The 19,921-nt window shown below is 40.7% G+C and overlaps 2 protein-coding genes and 1 long non-coding RNA gene across 4 annotated transcripts in view; 2 read left to right on the top strand and 1 right to left on the bottom strand.

Moving 5' to 3' along the window:
- Positions 1-325, bottom strand: part of LOC107395987 (uncharacterized) — a 30,969-nt gene extending 30,644 nt beyond the window's left edge. For both annotated transcript variants that reach the window (XM_054733740.2, XM_054733741.2), the window contains exon 1: positions 95-325. In XM_054733740.2, coding sequence (XP_054589715.1) covers positions 95-122 — 28 coding nt within the window. In that variant the 5' untranslated portion in view covers positions 123-325. The remainder of the gene's footprint in view (positions 1-94) is intronic.
- An 882-nt stretch (positions 326-1,207) lies between these two features.
- Positions 1,208-14,246, top strand: LOC129153780 (uncharacterized). Its single transcript, XR_008559738.2, has 2 exons — positions 1,208-1,807; positions 13,796-14,246. It is a non-coding gene; the product is annotated as an uncharacterized lncRNA (long non-coding RNA).
- Positions 14,247-17,580: 3,334 nt separating this feature from the next.
- rmdn3 (regulator of microtubule dynamics 3) overlaps positions 17,581-19,921 on the top strand; it is a 9,018-nt gene continuing 6,677 nt past the window's right edge. The window contains exon 1 of the mRNA XM_015975489.3: positions 17,581-18,007. Within this exon, the coding sequence (XP_015830975.1) occupies positions 17,800-18,007 (208 nt within the window). The 5' untranslated portion in view covers positions 17,581-17,799. The remainder of the gene's footprint in view (positions 18,008-19,921) is intronic.

The raw sequence follows: 19,921 nt of genomic DNA, 5'->3' as shown, positions 1-19,921 counted from the left end.
CTGGAACACAAACACGTCCGGTGAGAATCCCCTCAGGAGGCTCCGGGTCCCCGGTGTGGGGCCGGTGATAGTGGACCCACACTGACCGACTTACCTTCAGAACTTGCTGCTCGGAGACTCATCCCGACCCACGAACCATCTCAGCGGGGTTCAGTTTGAAAACGAACCCACCGGGTTTACAGGAACCGGACACCACACACAGAACTACCGGAACCGGACCAGGTCCGTCAGAACACGATGACCCGATGGGAGATCAACGCTCGGTTCTTTATGCAGCAGGGGGCGGAGAAACACGCAGGAGGACGGGCAAAAGGACCCGAACTGCGCTGGGCGGCACCGTCAGCAGGGGCGGCTGCACGGGGTAGCTGTGGGGGTGGGGGGCACCAAAGTTTGAAAGTTTTTAATAAACTGATTGAAGAGTAGAGCATTATGGGAGTTTGAGTCTCAGAGGTCTACCCACAGTTCGATGCAAGAATGCCCCCATAGAGAATCTAAACCCTACTAACACAGGTCCGTTGCAACAACGTAGTCGCAACGTATTTTCTGACACCTTGTGATGTTGCAGGAATGTCGTATGTTATGTTGTTATGTAGTAGCGACTTCCAAAGTGAAGTTCCGCTTCGACGTTGTCAGAACGTCACATAGGACGTTGCTGGAACGTTGTTGTGACATCTCCACAACTTTACTGCGATATTGTGACAACATTGCTCTTGTAACGTGACAACATACCAACTAAATGTTTGTGACATGTTGCAGAGACGTTTTCAGGTTAACTTTTTTTGTCACCTTTATTCATTATGTAGATACCACAGGAATTTATATAGCAAAACTAATGGCAGATTACAGCAAAAACAACCAGAATGGCAAAACAAATGTATAAAAACCTTATAAACAAGTAATATAGGACAGCGGTGTCTTGATTTCATTTAAAAAATAAGCTCTACTGCATATGTTTAGCAGTAGGCAGCAGCATCAGATGTAATTTCACAAAGGATGGACAATAAACTGACTTTTCAGCTTTTATTACATAAAGGTTTGACATTTTCATACAGAATTTAAACAAAACATTTTTATAGCGCCTCTCAGAATAAAAATCACAAGGCGCTTCAAAAAAATTTTTTTATGATAAAAAATTATATATATATATATATATATATATATATATATATATATATATATATATATAAGGTAGCGCGACTCAGGGTTGCGAATGACCACAGTCACCAATTCTTGTCATGTGTCTTGCCCACGTATGTCTGATCCCTGAATTGTGTGTACTGAAACTCTAATTTCCCTCTGGGATTAATAAAGTATCTTTGATTTGATTTGATTGATTTCCAGTTGCTCTTTGCTGCTTGGCTACTTCCTCTAATTTATTTGTCAGCCACTCACTCTTTAGTTCGCTTGCTTCAGGTAAGAAAAAGTTTTAAATCCTGTGCTTGTTATTATAGTTGTAATTTTGGTTTACAAAAGGCAGTAGCATACATCTGCCCTCAAACAATGCTGCATGGGTAGCTACCGCATGGTAGCTTACGTACTGTAGTTTATTCGGTCTGTTCAAGTAAAGTCAAACTAACTAACTAACTAACTAACTAACTAACTAACTAATTGCTCACTAATTTATACCTCCTTTTGTTTTTCCTTCAGGCCACACAAATGGAGGCCCATTTTTCTGAGGAGGACTAAGTCAATCTGTCCTTTCATCTCTTTCATCCAAGCCACAGGGAGATGTGCAATGTATGGAAAACAATCTGAACATGCCGACACCCAGCAGAGGGTCATGTGGACAAAATCCGCAAAACATACAGTAGGTGCCGCCTGCACCCTTTCAGTTTTTTTTTCTTTTGTTCACTATATATATATATATATATACACACACACACACACACACACACATATATATATATATATATATATGTGTGTGTGTGTGTGTGTGTGTGTGTGTATATATATATATATATATATATATATATATATATATATATATATGTGTGTGTGTGTGTGTGTGTGTGTATATATATATATATATATATATATATATATATATATATATATATATATATACATATAATAATAATAATAATAATAATAATAATAATAATACATTTTATTTAAAAGCGCCTTTCAGGACACCCAAGGTCACTTGACAGAAAACACGTAATAAAATACAATAAAACAACAATAAAACCCAAACAAGAAAAAAGCAAAGAAACAGTTCAATAAAATCAGAGGTTGTAGGCAGATTTAAACATGTGTGTTTTGAGTTTTGTTTTGAAAAGGGTAAAACTGTCGATGTTCCTGATGTCTGGGTGGAAGTGAGTTCCAGAGGCGGGGAGCAGAACGGCTGAAAGCTCTGCTCCCCATGGTAGCGAGACGGGCAGAAGGAACCGCAAGATGGATGGAAGAAGAAATCTGAGAGAACGGGATGGGGTGTGAATACTTATAAGGTCTGAGATGTATGGAGGAGAGAGGTTATGGATGGCTTTGAAGGTATGGAGGAGAATTTTGAAGATGGACCTGAATTTAACTGGGAGCCAGTGAAGCTGCTGGAGAACCGGGGTGATGTGGTGAAAGGAAGGGGTTCTGGTGATAATACGGGCTGCTGAATTCTGGACCAGTTGCAGTTTATGAAGGAGTTTGTTGGGGAGACCATTAAGTGTGAGGGGTAAGGGAGGGGCGGAGACGGTTTATGGAACGTAGATGGAAGTATGCTGACCGAATTATGTTATTACATATGTTATTGCATATTACATACATACAAACATATATATATATATATATATATATATATATATATATATATATATATTAATCAATACTTTATTAATCCCAGAGGGAAATTAGAGTTTCAGTACACACAATTCAGAGATCAGACATACATGGGCAAGACTCATGACAAAAATTGGTGACTGTGGTCATTCGCAACCCTGAGTCGCGCTACCTTAATAGAGATAAGAGGGTTACATGAGGATTGGTTCAGGTGGAGGGAAAAAAATATGAATCTTGTGGGAAAAAACACGGGATAAAATAAGAACAAAAACAGAGGCAGATTAAGCTGATTGGAAGATGGTCGTGGAACATGTGATGACCACAACAAATCAGAGAACTGGCTGGAACATCAGTCACAGTAATTGGTTGATTTTCAGGGTTGTTACAACAAGCCGTTCCATCGGAGGGCTGTGAGGGCAGTAACATGTAAATTAGGTTACATGTCTTTGCTGGTGGATTTTAGAAAGTAAACATTTGTAAACAGCAAAAATGAGTTTTTCAGTAAACAAGGTTTTTAAAAAAATCCAGTTTTTTGGTAGAAAAACAGTTTTAGCCATGAAAGTGGAATAATGGTTAACTTAATTATTGTCAAAACTCTAATAATAATAAAAAACAAAGCATTTAAAGACCAAAATAAATTATATCTTTGTGTTATTTTTCATGTGTGTTGAGGAAAACATTTTTAATTTTAACAAAATCCAAATTAGAATCACAAAATGGACAAGCTGAAAATCTAATTTGATGATAAAATCTCTTAAATTTTATTTATTCTGGAACTACAGTTATCACTTTGAACAACAACGTAGCAGCAACGTTGTTGTTCAAAGTGCCGAATTAGTTACAGGGGGACATTTAACAGAAGTTGTAAAGCTACTTTCTGAGGACGTTGTAGTGTGACGTTTCAGCAATGTACCAACAACGTCCCGTGTAGAGTTGTCAAAAAAATCGATACCCAGATATAAATCGATGCTAAAAGTGGTATCTAAATGAGATATTCCATCCCTGTGGTATCGATATTATGGACTATTATACACAGCCTTCTTCAAGTACACCGACACGCACGACAGCCAGATGCCGTAAAGCAGCCTCCGCCTCCCAGACAAACAGAAGAAGAAGACGCATGGCTACATCGCAATTTCCCACGCGAGTTGTCTCCGATCCAAGTGTTGACTGCCAAATAAATAAACAAAAACATAAACAGTGAATTTGGGAGGCGCTTCACAGCCCAACTTAATTAGCATACCAAGTCCGACACGTAGTTGTAAATTCACGCTTATGTGCTTAAAGGAAAACTCCCGTTTATTGCAACCCGGACTTAATTTCTAGCATGCAGTACGTTTGTTTACTCATGCTGACAACTTTGGTGCTACTTGGATTCCCCGGGGTATTTAGATCCATCGGCGAATCGCCATCAGTGTATATCCATATAACGGGTGCGGACGTGCACCCATGGTGCAGCCTCGAAATAAGATTATCTGCACCAAAACATCTTCATGTCGAAAGGTTTTGTTAGGAATCATTAACGTGATTCCCCTGATCGTTTGGAGCGGGTCTGGGATTTCTAGGCGTAAATAGACTAGCCGCGGCTAATCTAACCGGCGCTTTTAATGACGTCACTGCCGTGCACCAATCTGTTTTTATTACGATTACTGGTAGATGTACCTTTGTCCTACTGTGAAGAAATTTGTTTTCTCCCTTTATTGACCAACAGTTGTTCAAAAGTACAGAACAAAACATATGGCATTACCTCAAGTTATATGCTGTGGGTCGCTGGAGCGCTGGCAATACAGCTTATTCTGATTCTGATTCTGATCTTATGACAATAATGCACCTTAAACAGAGTTTAAGAAGCAAAGCATCACTCTGCAAATAGTGTATATATAGTGAGACAATTCATGATTTAAAGTGTTAACTTTCACCAGTTTTTGTATGTACGTTTTAAAAAATGCTGATACTTGAAAGGTTTAAGCACTTTACACACTTAATTCTTAACATTTAATTTTTGCAATATAAATTGAGGAATGTTATTTTTTTGAATAAACTTGTTCAATAAATTGGTGTTTTTAAATAGTATCGAATCGAGTTTGAAATTTTAGTATCGTGACAGCCCTAGTCCCCTGTGGAACACAGTAACCTAAACGTAGCAGCTACGTTGTCACTACGTCACAAACGAAATGTCGCAAAATGCGACGTGGCGATCGACTTTCTGTGTTAGTAGGGAAGTCTAATTATTGCTTTTCCATGTGCATCTGTACAGACATGCAACGTCATTATCCATCCTTGTTCTCTAACAGGCTCGCAAGGATGGACGGAGTCAAGTCCACTGGAGAGCGCAAGCTTGTGATTGGCCAGGACAACACTTCCTTTTAATATGTCAATAGCACTTCAATTGACCCCTCAAAACAAATAAAAAGTAGACCGAAGATATCTAGCAGACACGGGGAGTTTCTCAATGCAAAGGAATCTTGTCTTGATGTCTTGGTCCCACTCCGGTTGTCTAGCAGATATGACATCAGGAATCGCCAAGGCGTCTTCCAATGACTACGTTTACATGCAACCAATATCCGGGTTATGATCGGGTTAAGGTCGGGATTCGGGTTTCTGAGTTGATCAGAATAACCCGTTTACAAGCATAAATAGAAAGAGTTACCCCTAACTTGCATAACCCGATTTAAAAGCGGACGTTAGGGTAGCGTCAGGACGTGTGGACTACGTCCAGACGCAAAATGCCTCATTTCCGGTTCTTCTTGTTCCGGTATCCGTGAAAACAACAACATGTTTCCCAGTTCGGAAGAGATAGCGACCGTGTTTGTTTGCGCTTTAGTTTCCTCGTCACTCAAAGTGTGGTGCTGTGTCGCGACTCGCCATGTTGCTCCCAACTTGTTGTTTACTTCCGGTGTTCTGGCGCATACAAGACGTCTCGCTACTCAAAAGACCAAGATTCCTTGCAAACAGAGCATGTGCAGAACACACGCTTTGATGGGGATATCCCGGTATGCGTTTACACGACCAAACATTCGGGTTAGAAAAGGGTTACCCCAGGTGTTGTAACCAGGTTTTTAAAAACCCGGTTATGAGCATATCCGGGTTTTTGGTGGTGTTTTCATGGCTGTGCGGAACCGGGTTATTGTGAATATTCGGGTTTTAAAAGGGTTACTGGCTGCATGTAAACGCACTGAGTGTTCTTGTTCTCCTGAGGCATGTGTTCTCCGTTTGTTAGCAGTTTAGCTAGCTGATCAAGGATACACGTGCCTTAGCCTGGCCTTGGTTAAACATTTCCCAGAATACATCGTAGTAGTTTCAAAAGGATTGTGAATCAGAAGTCAGCAGCTACTTCTAGGGCAAATTTCAAGTAGGTCAACTAATTGTAGCTATAGGGCTGATTTCAAATGTTTTTTTTTATATCCAAAGCAGTTAGCTATGGTTGGTTAGTTGCTTAGTAGTTGCAGCTTCGGTGGCTAGCGGGTAGTAACTTGCTTACATATTTCATTTAACCAATATTTACACAATTTAAAAAGTGAAATATTGAAACTTATACATATAAAATATAACGTAACTTCCCGTGTCACGTGAAGTTATGTGACCACCGTGGAAGCTGTGGTCATGTGATGCAAGTCTGTTCCACTGAACCATTTTCTTTGACCAAGGTAGGACAGAGTCCTCGCAGCAAGCGCCTCGATATCGAGAAACTCCCAGGTTGCAGCTTGAGGAATATGTGGTGGAACAACTCTGAAAATATAAACGTTTTACTCACCGGTGACTGAAGGACTAGAGATATGGTGACTGAAGGACTAGAGATATGGTGACTGAAGGACTAGAGATATGGTGACTGAAGGACTAGAGATATGGTGACTGAAGGACTAGAGATATGGTGACTGAAGGACTAGAGATATGGTGACTGAAGGACTAGAGATATGGTGACTGAAGGACTAGAGATATCAATCAATCAATCAATCAAATTTTATTTCTAAAACGCTTTTCAAACAAAGTGTTATTCAAAGTGCTTTACAAAATGACCCCAGATTCCCATGACAGGTTAAAAACATTAACAAACATATGCAATCACACGCACACACAGACAGACTCACACACACACACGAGTAAAAATTAAATTAGGCTGAGTCCAGATGAGCCAAGTATGGTAATGCAAGGAAACGCCATCAGAGGAGCCGTCTGTCCCGGCAGCATCAGGTCTTCCACACTAAGTCAGGGCGCTCAGTGGAGGGGGAGCATAGACCCCCACCTATAGAGCGCCCAGGAAGCTACAGTCGACCACCGCTCCCGGGGCAGAGGGCCCCCACAGAGGAAACACTGGATTAAAATGAGTAAAAATGTAATAAAAGAGCTAATATAAATGACAACAATTAGAAAATAAGTAATAAATAAAATCATAGACAGTAAAATAATAATTTAAATAATGAAACGGTGCTAAAATATAATCATATAGAACATGCAAAGCAAGTAATAAAATATAATCATGTAAAACGAGAAATAAAACTGTAGAAAATATTTAGATAAAAGCTAACCTAAAAAGACGGGTCTTGAGTCTTGACTTAAAAACATGAACGTTCTCTGCGGCCCTGAGGTCCTCTGGCAGCTCGTTCCAGAGGCGAGGGCCATAACACTGGAAGGACGCCTCGCCGTGAGTTTGTGTCCTGACTTTAGGGATGACCAGGAGACGCCTGCCAGAGGAGCGCAGAGTCCGCGAGGGTTCATATTGTAAAAGCAGTTCTGATAGATAAGAAGGCCCAAGACCATTAAGACACTTAAAAACCATTAGAAGAACCTTAAAATTGATCCTGAAACATACGGGGAGCCAATGCAATGATTCTAAAACTGGTGTCATGTGCTCCCGCCTCCTGGTCTTCATCAGGACACGTGCTGCCGAATTTTGTAAAATTTGTAAGCCTGAGATGCTCTTTTTGGGAAGACCAGAAAGCAGGGCATTGCAGTAGTCTATCCTACTGGTGATAAAAGCATGCATCAACGTCTCCGTATTGGCCCGAGAGAGAATGGGGCGGACTCTGGCGATGTTCTTTAGATGATAAAAACCTATTTTTGTGATATTTTTAATGTATGGGATAAAAGTCAGCTCAGAGTCAAAAATCACACCCAGGTTCTTCACTTGTTCAGATGGATTAAAAGACAGAGATTGTAATTTCGGTAAAAGCTTCTCTCTCTGGGCCTCAGGACCAATGACTAAAACTTCAGTTTTGTCCTGGTTGAGCTGGAGAAAGTTCTCTGCCATCCAGGATTCGATGTCTAAAATACAGTTAAAAAGTGCATCCATTGGCCGAGAGTCATCCGGAGACACGGAGATGTACAACTGTGTATCATCAGCATAACTGTGAAAGTTGACCCCGTGTTTCCTGATGACACTGCCAAGAGGGAGCATATAAAGATTAAAAAGCACTGGGCCTAAAATTGAACCCTGGGGCACACCACATGTAATCCCATGGACCCTAGAGGAACAGGTAACCAAACTCACCATGGTGACTGATGGACTAGAGATATGGTGACTGAAGGACTAGATATATGGTGACTGAAGGACTAGAGATATGGTGACTGAAGGACTAGAGATATGGTGACTGAAGGACTAGATATATGGTGACTGAAGGACTAGAGATATGGTGACTGAAGGACTAGAGATATGGTGACTGAAGGACTAGAGATATGGTGACTGAAGGACTAGATATATGGTGACTGAAGGACTAGAGATATGGTGACTGAAGGACTAGAGATATGGTGACTGAAGGACTAGATATATGGTGACTGAAGGACTAGATATATGGTGACTGAAGGACTAGAGATATGGTGACTGAAGGACTAGATATATGGTGACTGAAGGACTAGATATATGGTGACTGAAGGACTAGAGATATGGTGACTGAAGGACTAGATATATGGTGACTGAAGGACTAGAGATATGGTGACTGAAGGACTAGATATATGGTGACTGAAGGACTAGAGATATGGTGACTGAAGGACTAGAGATATGGTGACTGAAGGACTAGAGATATGGTGACTGAAGGACTAAATATATGGTGACTGAAGGACTAGAGATATGGTGACTGAAGGACTAGAGATATGTTGACTGAAGGACTAGAGATATGGTGACTGAAGGACTAGATATATGTTGACTGAAGGACTAGAGATATGTTGACTGAAGGACTAGAGATATGGTGACTGAAGGACTAGATATATGGTGACTGAAGGACTAGAGATATGTTGACTGAAGGACTAGAGATATGGTGACTGAAGGACTAGAGATATGGTGACTGAAGGACTAGAGATATGGTGACTGAAGGACTAGAGATATGGTGACTGAAGGACTAGAGATATGGTGACTGAAGGACTAGATATATGGTGACTGAAGGACTAGATATATGGTGACTGAAGGACTAGAGATATGGTGACTGAAGGACTAGATATATGGTGACTGAAGGACTAGAGATATGGTGACTGAAGGACTAGAGATATGTTGACTGAAGGACTAGAGATATGGTGACTGAAGGACTAGAGATATGGTGACTGAAGGACTAGAGATATGGTGACTGAAGGACTAGAGATATGGTGACTGAAGGACTAGAGATATGGTGACTGAAGGACTAGAGATATGGTGACTGAAGGACTAGATATATGGTGACTGAAGGACTAGATATATGGTGACTGAAGGACTAGAGATATGTTGACTGAAGGACTAGATATATGGTGACTGAAGGACTAGATATATGGTGACTGAAGGACTAGAGATATGGTGACTGAAGGACTAGAGATATGGTGACTGAAGGACTAGAGATATGGTGACTGAACGACTAGAGATATGGTGACTGAAGGACTAGAGATATGGTGACTGAAGGACTAGAGATATGGTGACTGAAGGACTAGAGATATGGTGACTGAAGGACTAGAGATATGGTGACTGAAGGACTAGAGATATGGTGACTGAAGGACTAGAGATATGGTGACTGAAGGACTAGAGATATGGTGACTGAAGGACTAGAGATATGTTGACTGAAGGACTAGAGATATGGTGACTGAAGGACTAGAGATATGGTGACTGAAGGACTAGAGATATGCAACAAGCTCGGACGGAAATGACCGGATACTAGAGTTTAGAGGTGGCGAGCACGTGAAGAGTTTAAAAGTCTCTGAAATACAAAAAACACACCCTGGACTGGATACATGATAGGACACCCAAGAAAATGATACGCCCTCTGTTGTCCTGGCGAGGAGTTGCTTTGCAATACTCACCAGGAGACGGAGAAGTCCGAGAACATAACGTCTCCATCATTGCACGTGCATCTTTCGCTTGCATGGGGTGACCGAGATGCATAAGCCAGGTTTAAGTCTCTTCCCTTTCCAGTCCGCTCATGGGTCCCTAGAAAAACGACCGCTTTGCCTCACTCCCCGAGTCACACATGTTGTACTTCAGTGTAAATGAAAGGTAACGGTGTGTGTTTCGACAAGTGTTGGGCATCTTAGTAATTAGTTAGTAACAAATGACTTTTTCCAAAAAGTAATTGAGGGAGTAACTCAGTTACAACATTGTAAAAGTAATTAGTTACCTGTCAAAGTAACTGATGTTACTTGTTCTAATATAATATACATGACATCAGAGATTTTTAGCTGAATGTTATTAAGGATATCTGGAATGTTCATTTCTACTAGGAATAATAGAATTATAGATACCTGGAATATTTATCCAGATTGCCTAATAAATGTTAAAAGTCCTCCTTAGGGTTTTAGGGATTCTGAGATATCTCCTGCTAGTGCAGTTGTTATTAATTATAATTTATATAATATAACTGTTGATGTTTTCATTTGAAAGTTTGACTAAAAAGAATATAATTAGTGCTAGGATAAATTAAATTACTGTTATATGAAGTAGGAATTACAGGGAGGTTGACTAAAAGGCCCCAAAGCTGAATGACCTTCCAATCGAGGTCAGACTTTTATACCGTAGCGTTCCCTCGGCACGTGAGTTAGCCATTCTTTTAGATAGCGATGCACCGATATGAAATTTTTGGGCCGATACCAATTACCGATATTAATATCACTGTTATTGCCAATAACTGATATACTAACATGAATGCTTCTAAAATCTTCAGATTTTGTATAGAATGAAAATGATTAAAGCTTTATTTAAGTATGTACACACACCACACACATTTACACTTCTGAGATTATTAAAAGCTGTCACATGACTAAACAAATACACAATGGTGGCCCACAGGCTGGGTTCTATGCTTCCTGCGTACCGTCACCCAGCCGGCCTGAGGTCCCGGCTGCTCGGGTTCTTCTGCTGGAGGACCGCTACGGGGCAGCTCTGAGCTAGTTAGCCCCGTGCTAGCTAAGTAGCTACGGCTGTTCACGGGTTTTTCAACAGCGCGGAGCCGGGACTCCAATTCTGACACCCTCGCCTCCAAAGCTACAAAAATGCTACATTTATTACACGTACCATTATCGCTAAAGGAGGCAGAGGAGTAACTAAACATCTGACACAGAGAGCAAGAGATAGGAGACGGAGAAGCAGAGGCAGAAGTAGCCATAGCCGTGCTGAGGCTAAGCTAACTTTTTTTTTGAGGCTAAGCTAACTGGACGAGCAAACTGTTCAGTACCAAATAAACTGCGTGCAAACTCAAATGGTTCCCTAAAAGCTAGGTGGAACAACAGAAAATGTGTTTTAGCGTGCTTATGTGCTACAATAACTCAGAGATATCCTAGTACAGAGAAATTAAATCAGCTTTAGCGAGCCCCAAACACCAAACAGCTACACATAGTGCAACACTGAAAACAGGAAACGCCTTACCGCCAGGTGCAGCCTGGTATCAAAATGTGTCTTTAAAATGTGTGGGCATGGTGTGAGATGGCTCACAACAAGCAGGATTAGAAACGAGCTTCAGTAGCCTCACTGACTTGCATTCATTATTTCTGGTGGTCTGGAAGTAGACGGGCACGAAGACTCCTGCTAACACATTAATGTGATTAATTATTCTGGAAGACGCGTGTTGTTAGAAGGTAATGGCTGATTTCATTTAAATAAACAAATAAATAATAAATACTACTACTGAGGCTCTGCAGTAAGTAACATATTTCTGTAAGTGATCCTAGCTGGGGCTGAACGGTTATCTCACAGAAAGAAGGTAGTTAGCAAGCATGTATGGAGTTAGCATGTTCTCCCCATGCATGTTTGGGTTTTGACCAGGTTCTCCAGTCTTCTCTTACAAACCAGAAACATGCATGTCAGATTAACAGGAGACTGTAAACGGAGTGTTTGACTGGTTGTTTGTCTATGCGTCCCCGCAGTGGACTGGGGACCAGTCCAGGGATCCTCTGACGGACACCAGCACCATGAGACTGCTCCTGGTGAGTGGTAGTCGTACAGATCTCTGGACCCCTTCTTGATTTAGGTAGAAAATGCTAGAAATGCTAGAGAGCTTTGGGAAGAAGCAGATGACACTAACTTGTGTCTGATCAGAGACAAAAGGACAACCTGACATAAACAACCAATCAGAATGAGGTTAAAAGGAAGACACGGTCTACATTACAACCAGATCAGCACTTTTAAAGCACTTAGTTTGCTTTTAGACGTGTTGATGGTCAGATGTTCCTGCAGCAGCCTCTGATCCTACTGTTAGTCTCTGTTGTCACTCGTCAGGATGGAGGAAACACTTTCTTTTATCCTCTTTTCAGACCTTCTGTAGCGTACCTGTATATTTTATCTTTGTATTCTGCTCTTATGTGTTTATCTTTCTTATTTGATACTTTTATGTATTTTCATTCTGGTATTGTTAGGTATTTATTTCTGCTGCTGTGTCTGCGTCTATCATCATAACCCTCTCAACATGATGCGCTCCCCTCATGTATTCATACTTTAGTTGAATGAATATTTTCAGTTAAGGCTGACACGATGTGTTCCTTAGCCTCGAAGCAGCTGATCTGGTTCCTTCTGTGTGAATCATATTCTGTCTCAGCCTCCAGTTAATGTGCTAAACTGGTCTGACTGCATACCTGCCAGAGCGCCCCGTCACTGTGTAACTCACCCTCACGGATCAGGTGTTTGACCTCGTGTGTGTGTGTGTGTGTGTGTGTGTGTGTGTGTGTGTGTGTGCGTGCGTGCGTGTGTGTGTGCTTGTGTGTGTGTGTGCGTGTGTGTGTGTGTGTGTGTGTGTGTGTGTGTGCAGAGCAGAAAGCTGAATGTCCTCTGCAGACCTCTTACTTCCTGTTCACCATTCAGCAGTGATGATGATGCTGAGAATAACATTAACAATGATAATAATAATAATGGTAAATGACCTGTATTTGATCTAGTGTCTTCTAGAGTCCTACAACCCCCCAAGGCGCTTTACAACACAATCCGTGTGCAGCTGTTCATCGGGGCCCTTTGGGTTTACAGGCCCAGATTAAATGAGCCGCCTCTTTCAACAATGGCAGAGGCCTTCTGCAGACACATCTCCATGTTCTTAGTGCCATGAGGTCATCTATGATGTCATCATCTGAAGCTGCTACCCCTGAGCTGAGCTGAAGATAGCCAGGCTACTCAGGTGTTCTTGTGCTATGGATGAGCCTCAGGTTGAGAAGCTCCACTCAGCAGAAGCAGCTGGAACCACAAATCCATCAGACTAGCAGATTAGGATTATTCTGGTCTAAATGGGAAATGACACGATGAAGCTAATGTAGGAATGACTACAGCTGATGATATGATTATAATGCAGTATGACATCATCTTTCTCTAGACCAGGGGTCTGTGGCTCTCTGCTGTAATGGGCAGCCTGTGACATCAGCTCCTTACAGGCCCAAAACAACCGTCACACTACAGAGGAAGTAGTAATAATTCCCAAAGCCAGCACTACTACTACTATCTAAACCATTTTACCATTAAATACCATTTTTACCATTTTTGGAGGAATAGGCTTCAAAGTAGGCCTAGGGCTTAAGGGGTTACATGTATTTTATTTTACTGCAGCCATTTTTTATCTGTATGCTAATTCTAAATGTAGACTGTCTGTGTAAACCTGAACAGGTCCGACCCGGTCTCCCATGAGACCCGGTGTACAGGTCACCTGCTTGTGTGGGATCAGATGTCTCTAAAGGAGCTTTCTGAGCTGAAGAAGATGTGAGGTTCTGGACTTTTCCTCAGACAGGCTCATGGATGCGTCGCCACACTGGAGACAGGAACCAGCGCCATTCAGCCAAAGTTTCATCATCAGAGAACATTTTCTAAGTGACGAGTCTCTCTGAGAGACGGGGTTTGGAAAACACTGCTTCAGTGGGAGGAACCTTCCTGCATGGTTCTGGTTCTGCTGCTGCCGGTGACCAACGCGCTCCCTTCTCCACATCTTCAGCTCGCTGTCCACCTTATGTGTGCGCTGACAGCGAGCTGCACTGAGCAGTGTCCGGTATAATGCTCAGATGTTCTGATGGGAATCTACCTCCACGATGTGCGTAATCATTAAAATGTCAGCACATCTGCATGCGTCTGGGTAGTTCTTTCTGTTCTTTCTGCATCCCAATAAACGGTCAAATACGGGAAATATCTGGTCAGTGAGAACCCTGCCATTCGACTGTTTTGCCTTCTTGTTGCAAACATTAAACTCGTCCAACACCAGAGCCGTGCACACTGCGCCGTTATCTCCGTCACTGTACACGAGGCAAAACACTAACTAATTTCTTACCTTTTCAACAGTGTTTCATGTGAAGGTTTGTTCAGTCAAAAGTTTAATTACAACAATCCAACGAGACCGAGCCTGGATTTGTATTCTGAACAGTTTAAACTTGTTTTAAAAGGAGACGTGTGACATGTCAAAACGTGGCACCTGCTCAACAATAAAACCACTAACAGGCTGAAACATACCAGTATTGTAGGCACAGACGGGCTCCGTGGTTATTCTGCAGTAGATGTGCCACGACCCCTGAGATCATACCTATCAGTGACTCCTGGTGTCGTCCACTTGTGTTTGTTTAGGTTCAGCGTTTTGTTGCTGAACTTAAAGGATAAATAGAGGATAATGTTTCCTACATTAACATTAGGAGTCATTTTATCATTTGACGTTAGAATTGGACTATTTAGAGTAGAACTGTAGAGCGTATTACTTTCCTCTAAAGGACCAACACTACTACTACACTATTCTAACCTGCAGTTTCAGGCCGGTGAAGACACCCTGGTGTTAAAAAGGAGCGTTCACTGATGCTGATGTCCTATCTGCTGTTCTTCTACAGTCATTGGTGGTGGCACAGTTTAGCTGGTGTAGCTGGAGATGTTCATGTTTCCTGGCACGATCCCATCCACACATGACCTGTTTGGGGAGGTCATCAACTATGGGGTGCCATTTGTAAAGTCAAACAGTCATAATCTAACAGCAATATTTTTGGTTATTTAGCATATCATAAGAGAAAAAATTGGGAGTTCACTTTTTCAAAGTCATATTTTCACCATGTTATTCATACATTTTATAAATGTTAAAGTTTCCAAATATATATTTAGCTAGCAAGCTAAATATTTAATTTATAGTCAAATATTTATTTTGCAAACTAAATATTTAGGTCTGATCTAAATATTTAGTTTGTAAAATAAATATTTAATTCACTAACTAAATATTTAATTTACTAATTAAATATTTATTTTGGAACTAAATATTTGATTTGTTAGTTAAATATTTATTTTCCGAAAAATTATTTAGATCCCAGCTAAATATTTATTTTCGAGCCAAACATTTAGTTTGCAAAATCAGTATTTGGGAAATAAATATTTAAGTCTGACCCAAAAATATAAAATATAGTGTGGAGCTAAATAACATCGTGAGAAATAAATATTTAGCTGGTACTTAAACATTTTGCTAATATGCAAATTCGCTTGCCAATAAGCGGAAGTTGGTTACCAAAATAAAAGCTGGATCTTGCTAACTTCTTTATAAACTCTTGATCCGAACCAGAACTGGTTTCATCTCCGGTTCTTTTCTTCTGAACATGTCCAACGTGTTGGCTGAAGAAGAATAGAACCGGAGATAAACAAGTTCTGGTTCAGAGCAAGAGTTTATAGAGGTTAGCGAGATCGAGCTTTTATTTTGGTAACAACTTCCGCTTATTGGCAAGTGAATTTGCATATTAGCTAAATGTTTAAGTACCAGCTAAATATTTATTTCCCATGATGTTATTTAGCTCCACACTATATTTTATATTTTTGGGTCAGACTTAAATATTTATATTCCAAATACTGATTTTGCAAACTAAATGTTTAGCCCCAAAATAAAAAATTAGCTGGGATCTAAATATTTTTTTCGGAAAATAAATATTTATTTTACAAACTAAATGTTTAGATCAGACCTAAATATTTAGTTTGCAAAATAAATATTTGACTATAAATTGAATATTTAGCTTGCTAACTAAATATATTTTTGGAAACTTTAACATTTATAAATGTATGTATAACATGGTGAAAATATGACTTTGAAAAAGTGAACTCCCATTTTTTCTCTTATGATATGCTGAATAACCAAAAATATTGCTGTTAGATTATGACTGTTTGACTTTACAAATGGCACCCCATAATCAACACATGAAGTACACTTTTATTGTGAACAGTGTTCAGAGTACCTTGGCACTGAGCCGGGCGGACACTGTGCCACTTTTTGACTTTTCTGAGCCGATTTTCCCCTCGTGTGGTAATCTTTGAAATAGGGGTGAGTTTTGCGTGGGGTGTCAACTACAAGAGGTGACTAACACTTCCCGGGCAGCAACTGTGCACTTGCATGAATTTAAGGCATGTTTGACATTTTACCTTCGTGAGGGTCTCGCACACACAACCCAAAAGTACCAGAACTGCTCACACAGCCCACGGGCCGTCCCGGCTCCACAGGTATTTCCTTTATTGTTACACTTTACGCCACACACAGTCACAGCATTGTCAAGAGAGCGAGTTTTCCGTGTTCATGTAAAATAACCCCAAAACATTTTACTTCTTTATTTTCATCTTTCTTCTCCAACCCCCATAAACCCATGCGTGTCAATCTACGGCAAGCCCGAAGAACAAATGACCACAACAGTCTTCCAGGATTTCGGATTCAAAGGTCCAACATTTTGTGTTAAAACTACAATTTTTAGCAGACATTCAAGTCCAACGTGTTGCTACCAGATTGGCATCGAAGCATTGGGTCACACAATGTGAGAGGGCGACTTCTGAGATTTGCTCTGTCGTACACTTTAAGATGGAGCTGATGTTTCCAGGACTAAGGTGCTAACTCATATACAGGCCATTTCCCTTAGTTTGGCATCAACAGTTTGGCTGTTTCTAAATGCTGTCAACTCAGCCTGGGTGCATTTGAGCTGTTCACATCTGTGAGACCATTCCATGTGGAGAACATGGTTCAGTGTGTCAGTTTCCTGAAGGAGATCATGGTTTTCCCTCACAACTCTGGCTGGGGTGAGGTCTCCTTTGGTGAGACCTTTGGTTAACCCAGGGTGGCGTTGTTGCAGCTACCTTTTTAACCACTTATTCCTTTATCACTACTGCCACTTGCCACACGTGTGTAGCTTTTTCCAGGTCAGAACGATAAAAAATGATTTTATTTTAGCTAAAAGACGGAGCTGAAAAAGGCTATTTGTTTATCAAATTTCATGTTGCTATCAAATATGTTCCCACATGTCTGACCTGGTTTGCCGGGGCTAATCAACAATAATACTAATGTTATTGCTGTGTTAAAAAGAACTCCGCTTGTTGTTAAAACGGCTCGCAAGTTCGGTGTTTTCGGCGGGGGACACATTTCGATGCAACACCGGAAGTGACGCTAGGATCGTCTCTTAGCTACCGTACATCGGCACCGACGTCGCTGGCGTACAGCTTTTGTCGACACGAGTAAACAAACAGCGCGTTAGACGGCTAATTAGCATTTTAGCGACACAGAAGAAAGTCACTGCCTGTGTGACGTCAGCACATCTTGTTATCTGCAGCCGGAGACCAAACATCTGAAGGCATCTGGTTCCGATGGTTCCGTGACTGTGAGGGGCTAGAACCGGAACGAATCGGTGGAGATGAGCTCTCCGCTCGGGAGGAGCGCTTTGATCGGGCTCGCTGTTGGAGCCACTGCCGGCCTGGGTCTGATCGCTTTCGTTATCTACCGGGAGATGAGCCGGAGAAGAAGTCTGCTGTCGGAGAACCGGTACCGGCCAGCGGCCCGGTTAATAAACAGTCCGGATGGAGCAGCGCACGTACCGGAGCCGCAGGATGTTCACGGTGACGGTGAGTGTTAAAGATGGTCCGGATGGTGTGTGTGTGTGTGTGTGTGACTTTTGCCAGGTCCTCAGTGCGTGCGTGCGTTTGTGTGTGTCCATGTGTGCGTGTGTGTACATGTATGTGTGTACATGTGTGCGTGTGTGTGTACATGTATGTGTGTGTGTACATGTGTGTGTACATGTGTGCGTGTGTGTACATCATGGACGTCACTAGGATTGAGATATAGGGGGGGCTTAGCCCCAGGAGCTTGACCTCGAACGTTTTTTGTCACACTCTGCAAAAACTTTGTCAATTAATTCATTATATGAAGAACATTTAACAAAACCTATTATTTTATCACTTTCTTTTCCTTTCCTACTTTTGTGCATTTTCTCTCTTCTTTTCATAAAAAATAACACTTAATCAGTTCATTAGTGGGGTCTATGTTGAAGAAAGATTTTATGTAAGTCCATTAAAAATGAGATATGTTATATTTCCAAATAAAGCTATTCATTTCAGTCTACTGCACTTAACAGGGGGAAATGTTGTAGTCATTTATTTAATTTGTTTACTTACAACTTGTTTAATTATAACTGTTACTGAAATATGACAATAAAGAACAAATGAATAATTGTCAAACTTTTATTCTGCCAAATGAGTGTGCAGTTGACAGTTTTAATATATGAATAACACTGCTATGATATGGAGTAAAGGAGTGTGTAATTAACTATTACAAGACAAAATAACAGTATATATAAAAATATCCAGCAAGTAGTAGAACTTATAATACAGAAAGTCAACTGTACAGATACAACTTGACATAAGGTTGCAGGTCACATGATAATTATAGTTATTTTTTTCTCAATGTCTCTTACATGTTCACTCCTAAATAGAAAACTGTTCAATTTTGCTTGAGAACTTTGTGCTCAGGTAAATGCTCATAACGGTGCGCTCGCCCCTGTTTTCTCTGTAGATCTCTGACCTTGACCATGCAGATCTCCTCAGCATCAACCACCTGGTCTCTCTCCTGTTCCTCACTCACTCTCTTAAAAAATCTTCGTATATCCATCTAGCCAACACATTGAAAAACATTTTCAATTTCTAATGCCAAGACAAATGCTACTATACCATTCAGTTTTCACTCACAATAATTGAAACAGCCATTGGTGGATAAATGGGAAAGAATATAGACAACTGTTAGCCTAATATAGCCTATGTTTGGTTGCTCATGATGATGGCATTTTCCATAACATCACATCGAGCTGCCAAAATTTATGTTAAAGTTAGATGAGTACAATATCTCCTTTCTTTACCATAGGTAAACATAGGAGATATTAAGCAATTGACAACCCACATGGAAAGAAGTCATAAACATATAGGTTTTAATATATGTTTTGATGTAGCTTTTGAATATATGTGACATATATAAAACTGGCTGTTTACTATATTATAGATACATATATGTACCTATAATATATTATATATATATATATATATTATAGAAAGATATATATAATATAGAAAAATTGTCAATAATATACACATTCGGCCAGATTCTGATTCAGGTTTTTAGTGTGGAGTGATTTTTGAGCCACCAACTGGAGCGTGCAGTGATCAATCAGCAAGAGCAACACCTGCTCTGCAGTCGTATGCAGCCCTCTCTCTGCATGCTCAACTCCGTCTCTGCCTGCACAAATCTCCCTGCTGTTGCTCAATTTGCAATTTACAAAGCAATGTAGCCTCTCCGTCAGCCAATCAGAGAGCTCTCCATTATGCAATCAAAGCATGTCCAGGAAATACTGGCAGGAAAATTGCACTTTTTTCAGATAAAGAGGACTTTATATAATTATATTTAATTAGGTTGATTAACCCTCTTCTTTTCCTGGGACATTTCCACTGTTCACTTCCTTTTACACATCAAGGGATCATTTATGTCTGACC

Source organism: Nothobranchius furzeri, chromosome 3 (genome assembly GCF_043380555.1).
Source record: "Nothobranchius furzeri strain GRZ-AD chromosome 3, NfurGRZ-RIMD1, whole genome shotgun sequence".
In the NCBI taxonomy this organism is placed as follows: domain Eukaryota; kingdom Metazoa; phylum Chordata; class Actinopteri; order Cyprinodontiformes; family Nothobranchiidae; genus Nothobranchius; species Nothobranchius furzeri.
Note: the sequence above shows the minus strand (reverse complement) of the source record. Positions and strands in the feature narration are given on the sequence as shown.